This window comes from Perissodus microlepis, chromosome 18 (genome assembly GCF_051167445.1).
Source record: "Perissodus microlepis isolate ML-2025 ecotype Zambia chromosome 18, ASM5116744v1, whole genome shotgun sequence".
Classification (NCBI taxonomy): Eukaryota; Metazoa; Chordata; class Actinopteri; order Cichliformes; family Cichlidae; genus Perissodus; species Perissodus microlepis.
In genome coordinates this window covers 16,610,461-16,629,358 of record NC_140478.1, presented here as the reverse complement: position 1 = coordinate 16,629,358, position 18,898 = coordinate 16,610,461, and the positions used below count along the sequence as shown (strand labels likewise).

General features: G+C 41.6%; 1 protein-coding gene across 5 annotated transcripts in view; it reads left to right on the top strand.

The window, feature by feature from the left end:
• Nucleotides 1–18,208, top strand: part of clcn2a (chloride channel, voltage-sensitive 2a) — a 60,563-nt gene extending 42,355 nt beyond the window's left edge. For 2 of the 5 annotated variants that reach the window (XM_084912783.1, XM_084912780.1), the window contains exons 11-25: nt 282–383; nt 3,569–3,671; nt 5,357–5,512; nt 5,841–5,910; nt 5,999–6,109; nt 7,773–7,986; nt 8,158–8,291; nt 8,588–8,832; nt 9,174–9,285; nt 9,371–9,417; nt 12,462–12,530; nt 13,057–13,095; nt 13,186–13,290; nt 14,799–14,885; nt 15,014–18,208. In XM_084912783.1, coding sequence (XP_084768909.1) covers nt 282–383; nt 3,569–3,671; nt 5,357–5,512; nt 5,841–5,910; nt 5,999–6,109; nt 7,773–7,986; nt 8,158–8,291; nt 8,588–8,832; nt 9,174–9,285; nt 9,371–9,417; nt 12,462–12,530; nt 13,057–13,095; nt 13,186–13,290; nt 14,799–14,885; nt 15,014–15,529 — 2,110 coding nt within the window. In that variant the 3' untranslated portion in view covers nt 15,530–18,208. The remainder of the gene's footprint in view (nt 1–281; nt 384–3,568; nt 3,672–5,356; nt 5,513–5,840; nt 5,911–5,998; nt 6,110–7,772; nt 7,987–8,157; nt 8,292–8,587; nt 8,833–9,173; nt 9,286–9,370; nt 9,418–12,461; nt 12,531–13,056; nt 13,096–13,185; nt 13,291–14,798; nt 14,886–15,013) is intronic. The other 3 variants (XM_084912782.1, XM_084912781.1, XM_084912784.1) reach the window with 3 other exon arrangements.
• The last annotated feature ends 690 nt before the right edge of the window (nt 18,209–18,898 follow it).

Genomic DNA, 18,898 nt, shown 5'->3' with positions numbered 1-18,898 from the left:
TTACTCTGCTGATTATAAGCAGAGGCTCTGTCCAGATCAGAACGTGCCAAATGTGATTTGTTTGATGTATCTTAATGGAGAGAAACGATGAATTAACATCGGTTGGCTTCCTTGAAAAGAGCTTCCAACTGTGACTGACTTAACCAGGCATAGCAAAACTGTAGCTTTGTTTCATTTGTGTTAATTCTTTTTCCATGTGGCTGCTTTTGTTTTGCACCACAATGCTGTTCTGTTTTACCTTCACCAGGCCAAACAAGCCGTGTGTGTGTGTGTGTGTGTAGGATTGCGTGTGGTTTTGGGGGAGCTCTGTTTGTCTACCTGAACCGGCTGATAGTCGAGTGCATGAGGAAGCAGAAGACAATTAACAAGTTCTTGCTGAGGAAGTAAGTATCTCATCCCAGTCTTACACAAAATCATTAAACATTTGTAGATTCATAGACCCAACGTCCCCTTGCCCAGCTTAAAGGAACAGTTTGACATATTTGGAAATTACTCACAGAGTTTGATGAAACGATTAATACTGCAACTGCCAGCAGAAAGCTAGCTTATCTGAGACTGGAAACAATGAGTGTGGATCTTTCACAGTGTACTGAAACTAGCTAACCAACTCATCTAAAGCTGACTAATGTATAACATCATTTTTTTTCATGCTCTTACTCTGAGGCACAAACTGTCTCACAAACTCACAAACCTTCTGTGAGTTTCACCACACACACTTTCTCCCTCATCCATCTTCTTTCAGCTGGTCCCTTTATGAGGCTCTAAAGCACTTCATCTGCTTCCATCTCACCCTGCACTTAGCATCCTGTCACACTAACCCTCTGCATGTCCTCCTTCGCCACATCCATGAATTCTTTACCAGACATGTCCACTGTCCCTCATCTGCACATGTCCAAACAATCTCAGCCTTGCCGCTCTAACTTTGTCTCCAAACCACTGATTTACACATTTCTAATTCTGTCCATCCTGCTCACTCCCAGCTCTGCCACCTCCAGCTCAGCCCCCTGTCTTTTTATCAGGTCTCACTACCATCTTGTAAAGCTTTTCTTTAACTCTTGCTGCTGTTCTTCTGTCACAAATCACCCCTGAAACTCATCTCCACCCTCTCCACCCGGCCTGCACTCTCATCTTTGTCTCTCTTGTGTGCAGTCCTTTGCTTTGAATGGCTGACCCCAGGTATTTCAACTCCACCTTCACTACTTCTGCTTCTCCTTCACTGCTACACAAGTTACATCTGCCTCCCTCTCATCTACATACATATATTCTGTCTTACTTCTACTGACTTTCATTCCTCTTCTCTACGGAGCATACCTCCACCTATCCAGAGTTTTCCGCCTGCTTCTTACTCTCACTACAGAACACAATGTCATCTGCAAACATCAGAGTTCACAGAAAGTCCTGCCTGACCTCATCTGTCAACCTATCCAACATCACTGCAAACAAGAAGGGGCTCAGAGGAGATCCCCGGTGTAATCCCAACCCCACCTTCTCATACATGTCCTACACCACCCTCACATACTTTTCTCCCGCTCCACAAAGACACAGTGCAATTCCCTGTTACCTCCTCAAAGCAAACACTGGATCTGTATGAATTCATACTGCTGCTCATTGATCGTCACCTCTCTTCTCAGCCTAGCCATACCTTCATGGTATGCCTCATCAACTTTTTCCCACTGTAGTTACTGTAGCTCTGCACATCCTGTTTGTTCACGAAGGCACCAGTACACTTAATCTCCTTATCTGGTTAAAAGGTCCACTAGCCTCTCTTCTAGACATCTCCATAGTCCCAGAGTGCCTTGCTTCATCTTCTTCAAAGCTGCTGTCAGTTCATCTTTCTTAGTCTCTGCACTTCCTAATTCACTACCTTTCCTCCATCCGTCCTGATCACTTTCATTTTCTTCATCATCTCCTCAAAGTATCATTCTTCCCGCTCAACTCTTTTCACTTTTATCCATACAAAACTAAAGTTTTACAGCATATGAAGAAAGTCTTTCAAATAACTTATTGTAAAACAGCAACTTTTCAGGTTGACTTGTGTACAAAGGAGCCAAATAAAGATAAAGCTTGTAAATCAAGGAGCTTTGAGTGCAAGGCTAGCTGTTTCCAACATAGACTGTATGTAAAAGATGGGCATGGCAAGTGTCGCCTCATTTGGAAGCCTCAAGCTGAGCATTTTTGGGTGTCACCATCTGTGGGAACTGGGAAGCTATAAAATGAGTATCATGTTGTATTCAAGAGGACATAAACTAGTGACTGAAATCATAAATTCATTAGGCATTTTACTACAAGCTTAATTTTCCACTAGTCTTTTTTACAACCCTCTGTGGGAAATAGGGAAAAAAAAGCACTTTGTGTTGTTTTTTTTATTTTCAGACTGCACTGTTCTGTCCGTCATATATATATAATTATACTCTTTAGTTTCCAGTCTTTATACTCAGTTAAGCTATCATCTGTTGGCTTTAACTTCATATTTAACAAGCTGAAATAATAACAGTATTATGTAGGGCTGTTCGATATAACGATATATATCGGATGACGATATAAAAACGTCTATCGTTTCATTTTACGCTATTGTTTGTTTCGTGGTGTTGCAAAATAAACTGTTTACGGCAATATTTTTTCATCGTTTTGATGGTCACTGTAGTGGCTATATTAATTTCTTAAAGTTCTTTCTTTCTCTTATATTTAATATAACCACACTATGGACGGACAAGCGCCTGTTTTTATGCGTTGTGGTTAGCAACAACGACGGTAACAGCATCTCGTGTCCGCTTGTTTATGTTCCACATAAACCTTTCACAATAAAGCTCAAGATCCTGTTGAGACTTTTCAAAATAAACTGAATCACGTGAAAGAGCAGATTATTTACGGATGAGAAGCAAAAAAGAGCCGCCAGGTGCTAAAAAATAAACCTTAGAATCAAACGTTAGAACAGGCTTTTCCCCGCTGCACGCCGTGTAATAAATACTCACAAAGAAAACGGCGGCCGTTACAACTTATGTCTAAAAATGTATAGTTTCATGCATCGGTTAAAACACTCGACTCCAGCTACATGACACGCAGCTGGAAACACTTCCCGCAAGACGAGCTGCCCGAGATTCATAGAATTTACAGAAAATTTTACATTTTTGTGATTTATATCGTTATCGGGACGATAGAATTCTTATATCGGGATATGAGATTTTGGTCATATCGCACAGCCCTAGTATTATGATCTTCTCATCTGACTCTGCCTTAAAACCAATAAGCATATGTCAGATGTTAAAGACACATCTAAAAACACAACCACACACACTGATGCATTTTAGCTGGTTAAACTCTAACTAAACACAAGGATCATGAACATCCTGCCCATGTGCCCCTACGCTTCTATTTAAAATTGACCTCACACTCTATGTCACAAAGCTAATGTAGTCCTGGGAAATGTAGGTAAATCCCTTGTATGAATTGGGTCGGTTTCACACACGTCATCGGGAGCTATTTATACACTATCTCTCTCTTTCCACACCACCAAGAAAGTAGGTATGCACATACAGTGTGTCAAGCACACTCATTAATGACCCCACAGTCCATCTCTTCCTGTCAGGCGTCTGGTGTATCCTGCGCTTGTCACCCTGCTGATCTCCACACTCACGTTCCCTCCGGGCTTCGGACAGTTCATGGCTGGACAGGTGAAAAAATACTTTCACACTCCTTTGACAGTATGGAAGCATGCAGTGACTGTTGTGAGATGATTGATGGTCATTTTAAATGAAGCCTACATAAAGGCTTCATGAGGGCTTAAAGGCTATTCCCAAAGCACGGGGACAGATGTAGTCTAATGGGAATCAGAAAAGGAAGACTGCAGCAAGATCTTAATTTTTATTTATATATAATTTTTTTATTTATTTCAGCAGTGTAACTCTGTATCTGGGAGTGGAGTGGGGATGCTCCAGAACTTTTCTTCAGTATTAAAAGCAGCTGTCAGTTCAATTCTATTTCATTTTTATCGCACCAAATCACAACAACAGTTGCCTCAAGGCGCTTCATATTGTAAAGTAACAATCCCAACAATCAGAAGACCCCCTACGAGCAAGCACTTTGCAACAGTGGGAAGGAAAAACTCTCTTTCTACAGGAAGTGATAGGAGAAGGACAGGACAAAAGATACACTGTAGAAGTCACATATTATTATTATTATTATTAACTAATTATTAAATACAAAGTGATGTATAAACACATAGTGAGTAAAAAGAGATGAAGAAGAAGCACTAGGTCCATCATGGGAAGCCCCAGCAGGCTAGGCCTATTGCAGCATAACTAAGAGAGGATTCAGGGTCACCATACGCCTAACTATCTGCTTTTTTAAAAACAACAGTTTTGAGCTTAATCATAAAAGTAGAGAGGGTGTCTGTCTCCCGAATCCAAACACAGAGCTGGTTTCACAGAAGAGAGGCCTCCCATTGTACTTTTAAACATCCTAGGGGCCACAGGGAAAAAAAATGTGTAATCTTTGGTGTAATTTGGCACATTTAAAGCACAGATGTCAAAGCTTACACATGACGGAGCAAAATTGTTCACAGTTGTTCCTAATGATGTTATGCAACAATGGATGCATCGATCAACACCGTCTCCTCGCAGCCAGTAGACACTGGGTTCGGACATTCCTGTGTGGAGTTTGCATGTTCTCCCTGTGTCTGTGTGGGTTTCCTACCAGGGCTCAAAGACATGCCTGTTAGGTTAGCTAGTGATTCTAAATAAGCAGGAGGTGTGAATGTGAGAGTGTGTTGTTGTCTGTCTCTCTGTGCTATCCTCGTGATGGGCTGGCGACCTGTGCGTCCTGCTGGGATAGACTCTGACGCCTCCCCGCAACCCTAAGTTGGATAAGCGGTGGATGGATGGAGTGTTTCAAGAGATGTGTCACAGTTATCAAAAGTAGTCAGTAAATTTATTGCTACAGATTACAGTTTTAAAGCCTGCAAGATGGATTTTTAAACAGCTACATAATTTCTTCTACAGTTTTTGTGCCTAAATTTGAAAGAAAAAAATCAAAACTACTTTCAAGTGCCAAGTCTCCAGTGTACTATGAATAGGTTTATATCAATATAGAAAGAACTGTGTGGGTGGAAATAGCCCTTTCTAAGACAGAGAGCAAATAGTATGGGTTCACATGTAATTGGACCCCTGGTTACTGAACGTTTCTTTTTCCAGGGGACTTATATTCGAACAGAGCCTTTGTGGCTGACCTTGTCAGACTGCTAGAGTCTCCTAAACAGATCCTTCTGACGTTAGAGAGCCAAAACAGATATTCAGATTCAGGATGCTTCTTTTTTGGGTATGTCTGTGTGTGTTTGCGTTTTCGTGTGTCGATCTGTCAGCTGACGCAGCACGAGTCTCTAGTGGCGCTGTTTGACAATCGGACATGGTGCCGTCAGGGTGTGGCAGAGGAGTTTGACTACATCAGCCACCACCATGCCTGGAAACACCCCCAGGTCAACGTCTTCATCACGCTCATCCTCTTCACTGTTATGAAGGTAGGCGACGTGAAAGGCTTTTTTGTACTGAAATCAAACCGGCGATGCTTTCAAACTTACTGTGACAAGTAGTGCTTGTCGATTACCTTTAGTGTCTTTGAGAGCTTGGCAGAGGTCACAGCAGTGTCTCCTGCCTCTTTGTCTAATCCCAAACTCACTCTGTGATAATATCAGGGCTATGGGAGGGTCAGACAATCAGATGTGGGACTGTTTTCTCTTTTCATAATTAATGATAGTATTTCAAGACTCCATCTGTATGTCTAATCTTGGTGCCTTGTAAGAGTTTCAGAGATGGTTAAGTCTGTAAAACTCTGTCTCCCTCTTTCAGTTCTGGATGTCTGCTGTGGCCACGACCATGCCCGTTCCATGTGGAGCCTTCATGCCTGTTTTTCTTATTGGTGAATTAAACCTCTTTCTCTTTTTTAAATGATTTCCACTGCCCTGGTGAACCTTAAACTAATAAGTTCTTGCTGTGTTGGTGTGCAGGTGCAGCCTTTGGCAGACTTGTTGGTGAGATCATGGCAACCATGTTTCCTGATGGTATACATGCTGCAGGCAGCGTGTATCCCATAGTTCCTGGTGGTTATGCTGTAGTTGGTGAGTGACTCTGTTTCTATATTGATGTTTGTTTTTGAGATTTAATTAGATTAATTACATAGTTTCTTTTTGTGGGGATCCTGTAGTATTAGAATGTATCACAGCTGGAAAAGTCATCACTGTTTTTACTACTTTATCAGTTTGGTCAGAAGATTGTTTCTAATATTGCTTGTACTATGACTCTGTTCTGGGACGTACAAAGCCAGTGTTGGGGAGAGCAGCAGAAAGATTAATTGCTGAGTGTTTCAATTTGCTGTTTTAATTTTTGTACAATTAGCAGTACTGAACAAAAGTTTTAAGCCACCCATCATTTCTTTACATTTCACTTCCGAGCAGCCAGACTTTTATGCCATTTTTTTTTAAAAGTTGTCTTGAGCAATAGTTCTCCAAGTTTCTGTTTTTCTTTGGATTTCGCCTTTTACCCTCATTTTCAGTCCAGTCCTTGTACCTGACTGCGAGGATTGTTTTGGGGTTGTTTTTTCGCTTAACATTGACCTATGATTCATTCAAGCGTTAAACAAAGTAGCTAACTCAATGAATGAACTCATTTTCTGTCTAAAGGTAACAGACAATTTATCAAAGAATCAAATTTAAATTGTCTCTTTAGGCACTTTGTTACTAGGAAAACAAGAAAAAAACAATTTTTTTAGTTAGTTTATTTAGTTCCGTGATAAATTCCCAAACTAACTGCGTTTGATAGCTATAGCATAGTAATTATGCTCAAACAGGGTGATTCCCAAAGAGCTATTGCCTGAAAATTTGGCATATCTCACCATAAGTGTGTCCATAAAAGGAAGCTGAGAAGAGTTGAGAAGTTGAGAAAAAAGGGAAGTAGTGGCAGGCACAAAAAAATCTACAGCATATGAACAGTCTCTGAAAATAGGAAAAGATCCAGCAAACATCTGTCACAGGACCTGAGAGATGCATCTGACTCTTTGGGTGATCCATCTGCTGTTCACTGAAGGCTCATTAGAAATGGTCTCAGTGGAAGGATGGCTGTCAAGTAGCCATTCTTGAGGAAAGGAAATAGAGAGAAAAGGCTGAGGTATGCAAAATTACAGAGGAATTTTACTAAAAAATCAGGTATTGGAGTGATGAACCCAGATTTGAATATATGTATGGTGAAAGTCAGGAAAGTGATACAACACAGTGTGTCTGAAGCCATCTGGAGGCACTGTCATGATTTAGTGCTGCGCCTGACAGGTTTATTTTTTAGTATGAAAACGATCCCAAACACACTGCCAGTACAATAAAATCATACCTGATGGAAAAACACACAGTAGAACTACACATTGTAGAAATGGTGTGAGATCATCTTGACAGAGAGCAAAATAAAAGGCAGCCAACATTCAAAAAAGAGCTTTGAATGCCCTTCAGGAAGCCTTAAAAGCTGTTCCTGTAGACTGTTTTAAAAATTACAAAAGGCTTGCCTAAGAGAGTTCAGGCTATGATGAAGAATAAAGGTGTTCACACAAAATGTTGACTCATTATTACAATTGACTCTCATTAGAATTGTATAAACTCAGATTTTGCCTTATATTCTGTATATACATGTAAATTTTAACTTTTTCTGTGGATCAGACACTCCATCTTTGCCATTTAGCTCCATGTAAATGGCTTCAAGGAGACTGACAGATATAAAAGATTTTCCCTTCATTCACAGGTGCTGCTGCTCTGTCTGGAGCGGTCACCCACACTGTATCCACAGCGGTCATAGTGTTCGAGCTGACCGGTCAGATCTCACACATCCTGCCTGTGATGATCGCTGTGATCCTGGCCAACGCCGTGGCCCAGGCGCTCCAACCATCGCTGTACGACTCCATCATTCGCATCAAGAAGCTCCCTTATCTGCCTGAGCTGGGGATGGGACATCATGAGTGAGTCTGCTGATTCTGCTGCTGCTTTCCTCTTTTCCAGTGATTCTGCACCTTTTTTCACTTTTTTTATTCCATTTCCTCTTCATCTCCTTTCGCTTATCTTCCCGTTCATTTCCTTCCCTTATGTTTGCAGGTGTCTCATTAACCTCTATCTTCTCCTCCATGTTTCAGGAAGTATAATATCCGTGTGGAGGACATCATGGTCAGAGATGTGCGCTACATCACTCTTAACTCTTCCTATCGGGATCTGCAAGAGATGTTAATGACAGGTCAGCTCAAAACGCTGGCCCTGGTTGAATCCAGAGGTAAGAGCATACACAGTATGGGTATGAGCTCATCACTGTGCTTGTGCCTCCTAATTAATTACAAGGTCCCATTAAGAGACATGTCAATGCATTCAGCACAAAGTTATGACTTATTCTAAGCCTGAGGCAACTCACATCAGCAGTACTACAGCACTAAAAAGTCCCAGACGATACCGACCTCTCTTGTCTGATTTTCTTTTTAATATGTGCTTTTTTTGTTTGTTTTCACAGCCCCTAACTAATAATTTTACTCCTCCCTTGCCATTGCCTCTCCCGTGCCCTTCCTTCTCCCTCAGACTCCATGATCCTGCTGGGCTCCATAGAGCGTTTGCAGCTCCAGTCGCTGCTTTCGCTTCAGCTGTCACGCCAGCGGAGGCTGGAGTACCTTCGCCAGCTGGCGCAGGACAACGGCACGCACGATCACCTGCCCAGTCTTACCAGTGACAGCACCCCCAGCTCTCCCTGCACCCACACCCACCTCAACTCCTCGACCAATTCCAGTGCTCGCCAAGCGGTCCGCTTCTTGGTGAGCACTCAACAGGTGTGAGGCGTCCGGGGGCGCCAGGGCTGGGCTGGGGCGAAGTCTGGATTGGGTAGGGGTTGTAGCGGTAGACTAAAAGTGGATCAGCATGTGTGAAGCATGTAGCAGTAGGTAAAGGCACAGATGGAGTTTTTGGACAGCTGTTGTGGTAAGTGCTTACAAGCTGTGTGAATGTACTTCATTTGTATTTTAACATTAAAATGTGTCTTCTGTGTCTCTGTCGTCTGTGCCCTTACCTGTGCTGTCCTGTTCGTTTATGTGCATGTGTATTCGTCCTTTGTGTGTCTCCCTCGTTTTTGTTTTTGTCCTTTTTTTCCTGCGTTAATGTATTTTCCGTGTAGATCTCCACAGAGGAGTCTTCATCCTTCAGCCCAGTGGTTTCCAATGTTCAGCTTCCTTTGAAATCCGCCCTGAAAACTGTGTCTGCCATCAGTGACACAGAGACGCCAAACAGTATGTATTTTACAAAAACAAATAAATTAAAGATCAGAGTTCAGATTCAAATGTACTAAACCTTTTTTTTTGTCCCCTCTCTGAGGCTCTCAGACCCTTTCCTGTGCTGACCAAGACAAGGAGCTGCTGGAGGTGAGGAGAAGCAGCGATGTTATAGATGCATGAGTGCGAGTGTCCTTTAAGAGTGCGACATGCACTGTACGAGCGGGGATGTGTGCGCTCTCTCAGTCCTCACATATATCGTCCACCTCGTCGTCCTCCTGCTGCTGACAGGCAGGATCCACCCACAGACAGCAGGGTTTTCCTGTGTAATCTCATGCTGTGGTCGAAGCTTTTTGTATAAAACTTCTATGAATCATTGCACCCTCACTGCACAGCACATCCACTGCTGGTCAAACGGGTTTTTTTTTAACATCCTACATTTTAGCATTTCTTTTTTCTTTTTTTTTTAGTTTTATTTAAAGCGGTCATGGCGTCATGCGGTGTGGTTTAAAAAATGTTTCTTATCTCTTTTCAACACCTTTCAGCACAGTTCAGTCCCCGGCCACTGCTGTGCTGCCAAACGCTGTTCAAATGCGCATTCTTTTTAAAAATCGGGTGTAGATCAATCAGAGATATAAAATGTGTCACCCTGATGGTTTTGGACATCATAGGAGATTTAATTTCGGGAAACAAAGGCTTGGGTTTGAATATTTCAGTCGGTTCACACATAAAGGATCGAGCTGTTTCTACTGTTCTGGAAATGAAACATTTTTGGTTTTGGACTGGTCAAAATAGTAATATTGAACACGCTCCTGGAGGCTCCTGTAATATGATGGGCTTTTTATTTTGTTTCGAATAGATCATTAATGGCTCAATCAACATTATCAATAATTGGCAGATGGACTGTTAGTTTTAGCTCTTTGTTGCAGACTGTTAGAAATTCTGGAGGAAAGTTTAAAGCATAGAGCAAAGCTGAATTACAACCCTTATTCAAAATATTTGCAAATCTCATAATCCCATATTTTATTCACAACAAAAACATATCAGAGGCTTAAACTAAGACAATTTACCATTTTAATAAAACTATTGGTTTATTTTGAATTTGAAGGCAGCAACACATCTCAAAAAAGTTGGGACAGAGTCACGTTTTCCACTGTGCAGCATCCTCTCTTCTTTTAACGACAGTCTGTAAACATCTGAGAAGTGAGGAGATCAGCTGCAGGACGTTTTTACAAGTGTTGTCCCATTCGTGTCTGATTGAAGATTCCAGATTCTCAACAGTTCTGCATCTTCTATATCATATTTAACTGTCTGACATCAGGCAGATCAGTTCAGCACTCAGACTCTTCTACTATGAAGTTGTAATACATGCAGGATGCAGTTGAGCATTGAATTACTGAAATATTTAAGGCCTTCCCTCAAACCCTCATCTAGATGTTGCTCTAAAATCTGTACAAACCTTGATATGTACGAGTTGTACATCAGCTCTAAGGCACCTCAATACCATCAGAGATGCAGAGGTTTGAATTGAGAGCTGATAACAAGCTGGATGGTCTCACTGCAGGGTTCATGTCTTCCAAAAAGAATTTCCAATTTCAAATCGTATGATCACTTTTTTCCACTTTGCCTGAGTCCATTTTAAATGAGCTTTGGTTCAGAGGAGGCAGCAGCATTTTTGGATCATGTCCACATATGGCTTCTTCTTTGCTGTTTGGGAAGTGTTCCTCAGTTTAAACATTTGATGTATTTTCTGTGTTGTGAATAAAATTTGGGTGTATGAGATTTGCAAATTTCAAAATTAGAAATTATGATTGTAGATTAAAAATTAGCATTGCCCACAGAAAAAAAACCCAAAAAGTGAAAAAAAAACTGACCTCAGTGTCATATCTTTGTTGTTATGTTACTCACCTTTTTTTTTTTTTTTTTTTTTTTGCTTTTGTGAGAGTTTTGTTATCATTGGGGTGTTATCAGGGTGATTTTTTTAAAATCATTTGTTTATTACTTTTACCATCTTGTCTTTTTGGTGTAGTCTCAGTTATTTTATTGTTTTCTGTGTGGAGTTTGCATGTTCTCCCTGTGCCTGCATGAGCTCTCTCCAGCTTCCTCTCACAGCCCAAGACATGCATGTTGCATTAATTGGTGATTCTAATAGCTGTAGGCATGAACGTGAGTGTGAATGGTTTCTGTCTCTGTGTTAACCCTGTGATCGGCTGGCAGCCTGTCCACACTGTAGCCTTCTGCTCGGGCCAAAACGGTAGGCTCCAGCCTTCCTGTGACACTAAATTGGATAAACATTTAAAAAAACAGATACACGGATGGACAGAGAAAAGAAATGTAGAACAGGTATTACAAAAACCCCCACAACCTTTTGTAGAGATACTTGACTGACACTCATGTAGGCCTTAATAGGCAGGTTGTGTTGACAAATGTAACCATAGTATCTGAACCGTGAAATAATTGCCAGAAAATTCAAGTTACTTTGAAAATAAAAAACTTTATTGAATCTTCTGACAATTTTTTGCCAAATAAAATGATGGTGATGATGTAGAAGTCTCAAAAACTCACAAAAACTGTATGTAGCAAATATGATACACTAGGCGTTAAGGCTAAAACTTAAAGACATACTACTGTGTATATTTATTTTATTTTAATTAGCTTATGTTCTTTTTAGATTCATACACTTGTCAGAACATACAGAACAGCCAAGGGATCAATGGTTTAGCAGTTTTTGCAGTGCAGCACTTGCTGCTGTGGTCAGCGGTGGTGGTGGGGGGGGGGGATAAAGTCTTTTCTTTTTTTTTTTATCCAACCATTTGAAGAGGCAGCCATTTGTTCATTAATGAAGCTGATTGAATAAGACATTTGCTTTCAGCTGTAAAGCTCCTAAAGGGATGACACGAGATATTAAAATACTAAAATATAAGATGTTCAGGCTCCTTTTTCCTGGCAGTGCATCATATTGTATTAACCGTTGGGCTTCTTGTACAGCTTCTGTGCCCTCACCTCCATCTGTGGTGTAGTAATTATACCCTTTCAGCAACATTGTGCTCTCATCACAAAGACTTCTCCCAGCAGAAGTCAGACTGGGCTCCAATGTTGCAGTGGCGCGATGTTAAAGGGGGAAAAACTGTCCGCTTCCACTGACGCTGTGTTAATGTTGTGCTGTGTTGATGCCTTCTCTCCCCGGCTGGAAGAGCCCGGCTGGGCCGGCTCCTTCTGAAAAAAGAAAGCCCAAGTCCAAACGTGTGAGGATCTCCATGGCGGTAAGATTGTCTGCCGCCTAGAGACTGTTGCTTAGTAACCGTTGCCTTGCGACACACACGTAGTGAGTGCTGGACCAAAATATTTGTGGTGCACAAACCAGAGCATTAGAGTGCTTTAGCAGAGAGAGCGAGAGAAAGTGTGTGTGTGTGTGTTTTAGAGAGGTGTGAATGTCTGTCAGTGTTTCATCAGCTTTCACTCGGGTCTGAAAGCCTGGTCTGTGCGACTGTGTGTGTGTTTTTTATTTAAAGGTGGTTGATTCTCTGAGTTTTATTGTTGTTGTCAGTGTAATTTTTGGGATTCTGGCTGCGCAGAGATCAATAAACCAAAGTTTTCCTTCAGCCTCGTATTCTCATAGACTGGTAGATATAAATGCTGCACTGGTTTACAGCCTGTGTCTTTACCATACTACACTGAAGCAAACACATGTATACTAGGTTTTCAATCAGGTGTTGCGTTTTGAACATTTACTTTGTATAAATCTGTTTGTTGAAGCAATGAATGAATAACTGAATTTTGGCTTTTTAGGACTCTACCGAGGTGGAAGACTGCATGACCCCCTCAGAGGTGACACCTACACTGACAAAAGATTTAACATATGAAATGAGCTTTCGTTGAATTCAGAGTTTAGAGGTTCCAGTGTCCTCCTTAATGCAGATAACAGAGTGGGAGGAGCAGCAGCTTGACGAACCGGTGGATTTCAAGAACTGCAAGATTGATCCGGCACCCTTCCAGCTGGTGGAGCAAACATCTCTGCATAAGGTGCAATACAAACAAACAACTAGCAACACAAATAAAATACAAATTTTAACTATAAATCACACACACAAAAAATGTGCAGACATTATGCTCCTTCAGTTACATTAGCATGATGCTTTTAAAATATTACGTCAGTGTGAACTCAACACAACCCTTTAATGCCAGCTTCTGGTTTTGTCTCGCTCCTCTTCTGCGCAAACAGTGGTAAGTGTCGTAATTCTGCTCACTTCTGCTGAATACATTTTCTCTGATACCACCAGGACTTTATAGTAGAAGCTTGCATTGGTCACTGGAGGAACAGTTTCACAGTGCAGAACACTGAATGAAAAAATGCAAAAAAAAAAATAAAACAAAGCAAACCGTGCAAGTGGTCATAATGGGACTTCAAGGGATCTAAAAATAGCAGCTGCGCCAGAAGCTGTCTGGACAGGCATGAGAAGATGACCTTTGCGGGCATATAAAGTTTAAATCAGGTATGCCTTTTTATGGGCCGACCTTTTTCATTACGCCTCATAAAATGAAAATGGTCCCTTTAGTCACAGACTAATATGCAGAACAAGTCACTAACACTGCTGATGTTAGAAAATCCATGAACCCACTCTTTTTTTTTTCTTGTTTCTTGAAAGGCTCCATACAAATCTAAGTTACTAGTTTTTGATGTGCTTGTTCTCTTCCCTCTTGTACGAAAACACAGACAGTATGGTGCTCATTTATTATGTATTCTTTTCATCTTCCTTATATCACTGTATATAATCAGAAGGCAGAAACGGCTTCTCATGAACAACAAACAAATTAATATTAAAAATACAGACTTATTGTTCTTCTTTTGGATTTTTGGACTTTCATTGTATAAGTAAATGGACTGGTTCTTGTGTAGTGCTCTTCTGCTCGAACACAAAGCGCTTTATATAACATGTCTGAATCACCCGAGCACTTTATTTTCTGTTTTAAGTGCATTCTAGCTAACGTTCACGCTTAGATGAACCCATCGAGATCAGCATGTTGCACAAAGATGGCACATAGAGATCGAACCACCAACCTTCTGAGTAGTAAATGAGCTCTCTCAAAGACAGCTATGTGCACTGTATATGAGCTTATTATAGTAAGCACTTTGAATGAATGTGTGCTGGTTGCTAAGTAAAAACTCTAAACTGCTGCTCCCATGAAATCAGCCCTTTAATGGTCCAACCCAACACATTTACCTTGAAGGTCAGGAGCGTTATACCAAATTAATCACAGCACCCATGAGCTTACCTGGTTTTACCTGAAGACTGTTGCTTCGATTCCTTAAGCTCCTTTCCGAATACCTGTGATTGTCATGCATCATAAATCGCAGCGAGTTGTGGTTAGTTGGTTCGGTTTTACGACTCGGGCACCGTCTTATCTGACACAGTGTCCATGTTGAAAAGGGAGAAACATGATGCAGTTTCTATAACCCAGATCCAAAATGCACGTGAACCCCCTTTGAGTCTGTATCCAGGGCATGACCCACCTTTTCTCCTCCTCCACAGACTCACACCATCTTCTCTCTCCTTGGTCTGGACCACGCCTATGTGACCAGCATGGGACGACTGGTTGGAGTGGTTTCTCTCAAAGAGGTGTGCAAGTCTGTCTGATGAAAGCTGTTTTATTTATATGTTATATGTTCCACCTCTCCTCTTTCTTCACCTCTTTTCTTGGCTCTCCTTCCTGTCTTTCTTTTTTTTCGGGCTGACCGCATCTCCAGCTGCGTAAGGCCATCGAAGGCTCAGTGACGGTGACTGGAGTGAAAGTGCGCCCTCCGCTGGCCAGTTTCCGTGACAGTGGGAACACCACAAATGTATCCGAGGTAACTGAACTTCACAAGCTGTGCATCCGCCACAGGGGGCTCTCTTTGCCACGGGAACCCAACCCTCCAAATGTGGAGGATCAGCCAGATCTCCAGTACAAAGAGATCCCTGTCAACTTTTCGGACGAAACAAACGTGCAGTTCGAAGCCAGTCCCGGCGACATCACAAATCCCTCGTCAGAGCTGCCGCTCCAGGAAAGCCCCTCGTTCACCGAGGATCAGTCTGAGTTTACTTTTGACTGCAGCCCCTCCCACACTGAGGAATCGGAGCTGGCCTGTGACTTTGACCCCTCCAACCAAACTCCTGAGCCAGACGAAATGGAGCAAGAGGAGGCGCCTCCGTCTCTAAACAACAGCCAATCCGAACCTGGGGGGGAGGGTAGCACAGGCCACACTGAGGATCAGTCGGAATGATCAGATCCACACTGTCGCCTCATGAATGTTGACGTTTCTTACGTTTGTTGGGGTCACACTCACCTCCAAGTCCAGCCTAGATACTCGTGGTATGACAGTGAGCGAGTGAGAGTGAGCAAGTGCTTGAAAGATATATGAGGGATAAAGCTGGTTTTGTTTTATGTTTTTAATGCTGACAGCTAATCTCCTGGAAGGACCAAAAGTAGCACTTTCTGACCAAAAGAGTCAATATTTACAGGGTATAAAATTCAAATATCAGGATTTTTGGTTTTAAAATGTTGCTCTGCTACGCCTGCGGAAGACAATGAAGTTGAATCCACAATTTGTAAACTGGTTTCTCCATCCATACAAACATACAAACATACATACATGTGAAACCAAGAACACAGCACTCAGTAACAGATTGGTGCCCGTGAGCATACCCTGAATAATCTCCGTTCCGAGCTAATAACGACCATATTTTACAAAAAGAGTGTCATATTATATTATAGATAATCTGTAGCTAGCGATTGACCCAAAGAGTCATCAGAAACTTTGGGAAAGGGTCACTTTCACATAGACTATACACTATACTACACTTTTCTAGTGGTCTTCCTGCCACCAGAGGAGTCGCCCCCTGCTGGCCTTCATAAAGAATGCCAAGTCTGATTAGAGGGCTCAGGGGGTTGGAATGAAAGGGCTCTTTGTAGTCTTTTCTGCTGTGTTAAGCTGGATTTATGGTCCAGTAGCATTGGCTTTAATTTTTCTCCCCTTCTTGTTCTTCTTTTCTTTATTTCAGCTCCTTTTTGTTAAATGCCAGCTGCTGGACAAAGAGTTTATACACATACGTGCATCCAGCTGTCAACTTGCAGCTGGTTGTAGTTGGAGATGATGAGTTTGACCTCCTCATCTTCCTCTCTTACCTCTCTCTATCTCCTCTTTCACTCCTCCAGTTCTTTTAATCAGTGTTTCTCTTCTCCTCCTTTTTTACCTTCTTCATAATCCATGACGGCTTGCCGCCTCCTCTTTGAAGCTCACTTCTAGAGCATCACAAGTGTTTATCTGGGGTTGTCTACTCCTTCTCAGCTCCTTGTCTAATTGATTGTGGTCAAGGGTCTAAGCAAGAGCTTTACTGAGTCTGTACTTGTTTTTTCTTTTTCTTTTTCGTGCTTTAAAAGAGCTCAACTTTTTATTTGAGCTCTTCTCTGAGTCGTCCCACTTGCTGCTTTTGCCCATCTTCCACAAGGCCAGTCTGCTCCTTTTGAGATCTGTTTCCCTCCTTGAGACACTTTATCTCTATGATGGCAGAGCAGAGGCCATCTCTCAGTCCCTGCACAGCTGAGTTTTGAGGGGAGTTGGTCAGTGTGCTATTTCACACTGAAGCTGCTCTCTTTAAACTGCATTAGCCCAAATCCCTTAAAGATTCAAACATACTTATCATTAAAGTCCAGGCACACAAACATTAAAATGGCAATATGCCAATTGGATCCTTTTTCTCATCTTATTTTAATGCACAAAGTACAATGAGGACGAGGATGAAATCACAGAAAAAAAGATTTAGGAAGGTTTGTGGACAAAAAACATGAAAAAGGGGGGTGAGTCTCATCTGTGACTGCTGCTTTTGCACTTCCCTTTAGGGCTGAACATTTCCTTTTTTTGTGTGTTTTGTTGGTTTGAGGCAACAACACTTGGTTTATGCTAAAAAAAAACAAACAAACAAAGAAAACAACAACTTTGGATTAAAATACACAATTTACAAAAATACAATGATGCTAAAGGGATACAGAGTGCTTTCACATGTAATGCCTCAGCGTCAGTACATGTGACTGTAGGGATGAGTAGTGCGAGTAGGGACTAAGGTTGTTCTCTATGGACAGCCCTTATTACAGTAAAAGTCATCAAGGAGCAAAAATGTACTTTATTTATTTATTTTAGCTATGGCATGACATCTGTCACCCGCCTGTCTGTCCATCCACAGGTCATAGGAATCGCTCCTCCTCCGACAGTATTAGTCAGATTTTGTTTCATTTAACTCTGATCAAGAATGCTACTGTTGCAGCAAGTTGGTTCATGAAGTTTCTTCCTTCCTGGATATTCCACAATCAACTGTAAGTGGTTTTATTGCAAAGTGGAAGTGTTTAGCAACCACAGGAACTCAGTCCCAAAGTGTCAGAGTGAGGTCAAAGAGCTCCAGTCCTCCTCTGGCATTAACATTTTTCAATTCAAATTTATTTATATAGCACAAAATCACAACAACAGTCACCTCAAGGTGCTTTATATTGTAAGGGAGACCCTACAATAATGCATACAGAGAAAAACCCATAATTATATGATTGTGAGTAAGCATGAGTAAGCACTTTGACGACAGTGGGAAGGAAAAACTCCCTTTTAACAGGAAGAAACCTCCGGCAGAACCAGGCTCAGGGAGGGGCGGGGCCATCTGCTGCGACCGGTTGGGGTGAGAGAAGGAAAACAGGATAAAGACATGCTGTGGAAGATCAGCACAAAAACTGTGCACTGGGAGCTTCATGGTGTCACAATTTGCTATGTGGCAGGCAGGATGAAGGACTCAAGACAGAGTAATAAACTTAAAATGGCAACTTTTATCCTGGAAAAAAACATTAAATTAAACTAACATTAAATACAAAACTAAACTAGAAACAGGAAGCAAGAAACTTCAATTAGAAAACAAACCAGAAACTGTAAACTTGGCTATGGCTGGAAAGACGGAGGGAAACGCAAAGCATAATGAGGGTATGACGCAAGAAAGAGCAAAGGAAAACACAGGGTTTATATACACAGAGGGATAACGAGGGAATGAGACACAGGAGGAGAGCACAGCTGGGAGTAATCAGGCCTAACAAGATAAAGGAAGCAAAGCAGAATACAATGACAAAAGACAGACTGTCAAAGTAAAACAGGAAGTATAACACAGAGACACGGACTTCACAGAGGCTGAGACAGAGGCATGAACTGTGGTACAGGGGGAAAAAAAGCACAGAGAAGACATAACACAGACACAGGGAAGGCACACTGTCTGAAACTAGAACAACAAAATATAACCTCAAGAGAACTGAAACCATGAATAACAAATAATCTAAATTAAATACAAAACACTGGGTCACACCCAGGACTATGACACATGGCATGGGTTTCCATAGACCAGCAGCTCCTGTATGTGTGGTGTGTAGGGGGCCCAATGCTTTTGTCCACATAGTGGACACTACATATCCATATTTAGTTGGAATGTGTAAAAGGGTAACAGCTTAGTCGATGTGGGCTGGCACCAAGACGCAACACGCACTCCTAAGACAGGGTACTTGATTGTTAAAAAAAACATTATATGTCATATATAGCAATATTATATATATATATATATATATATATATA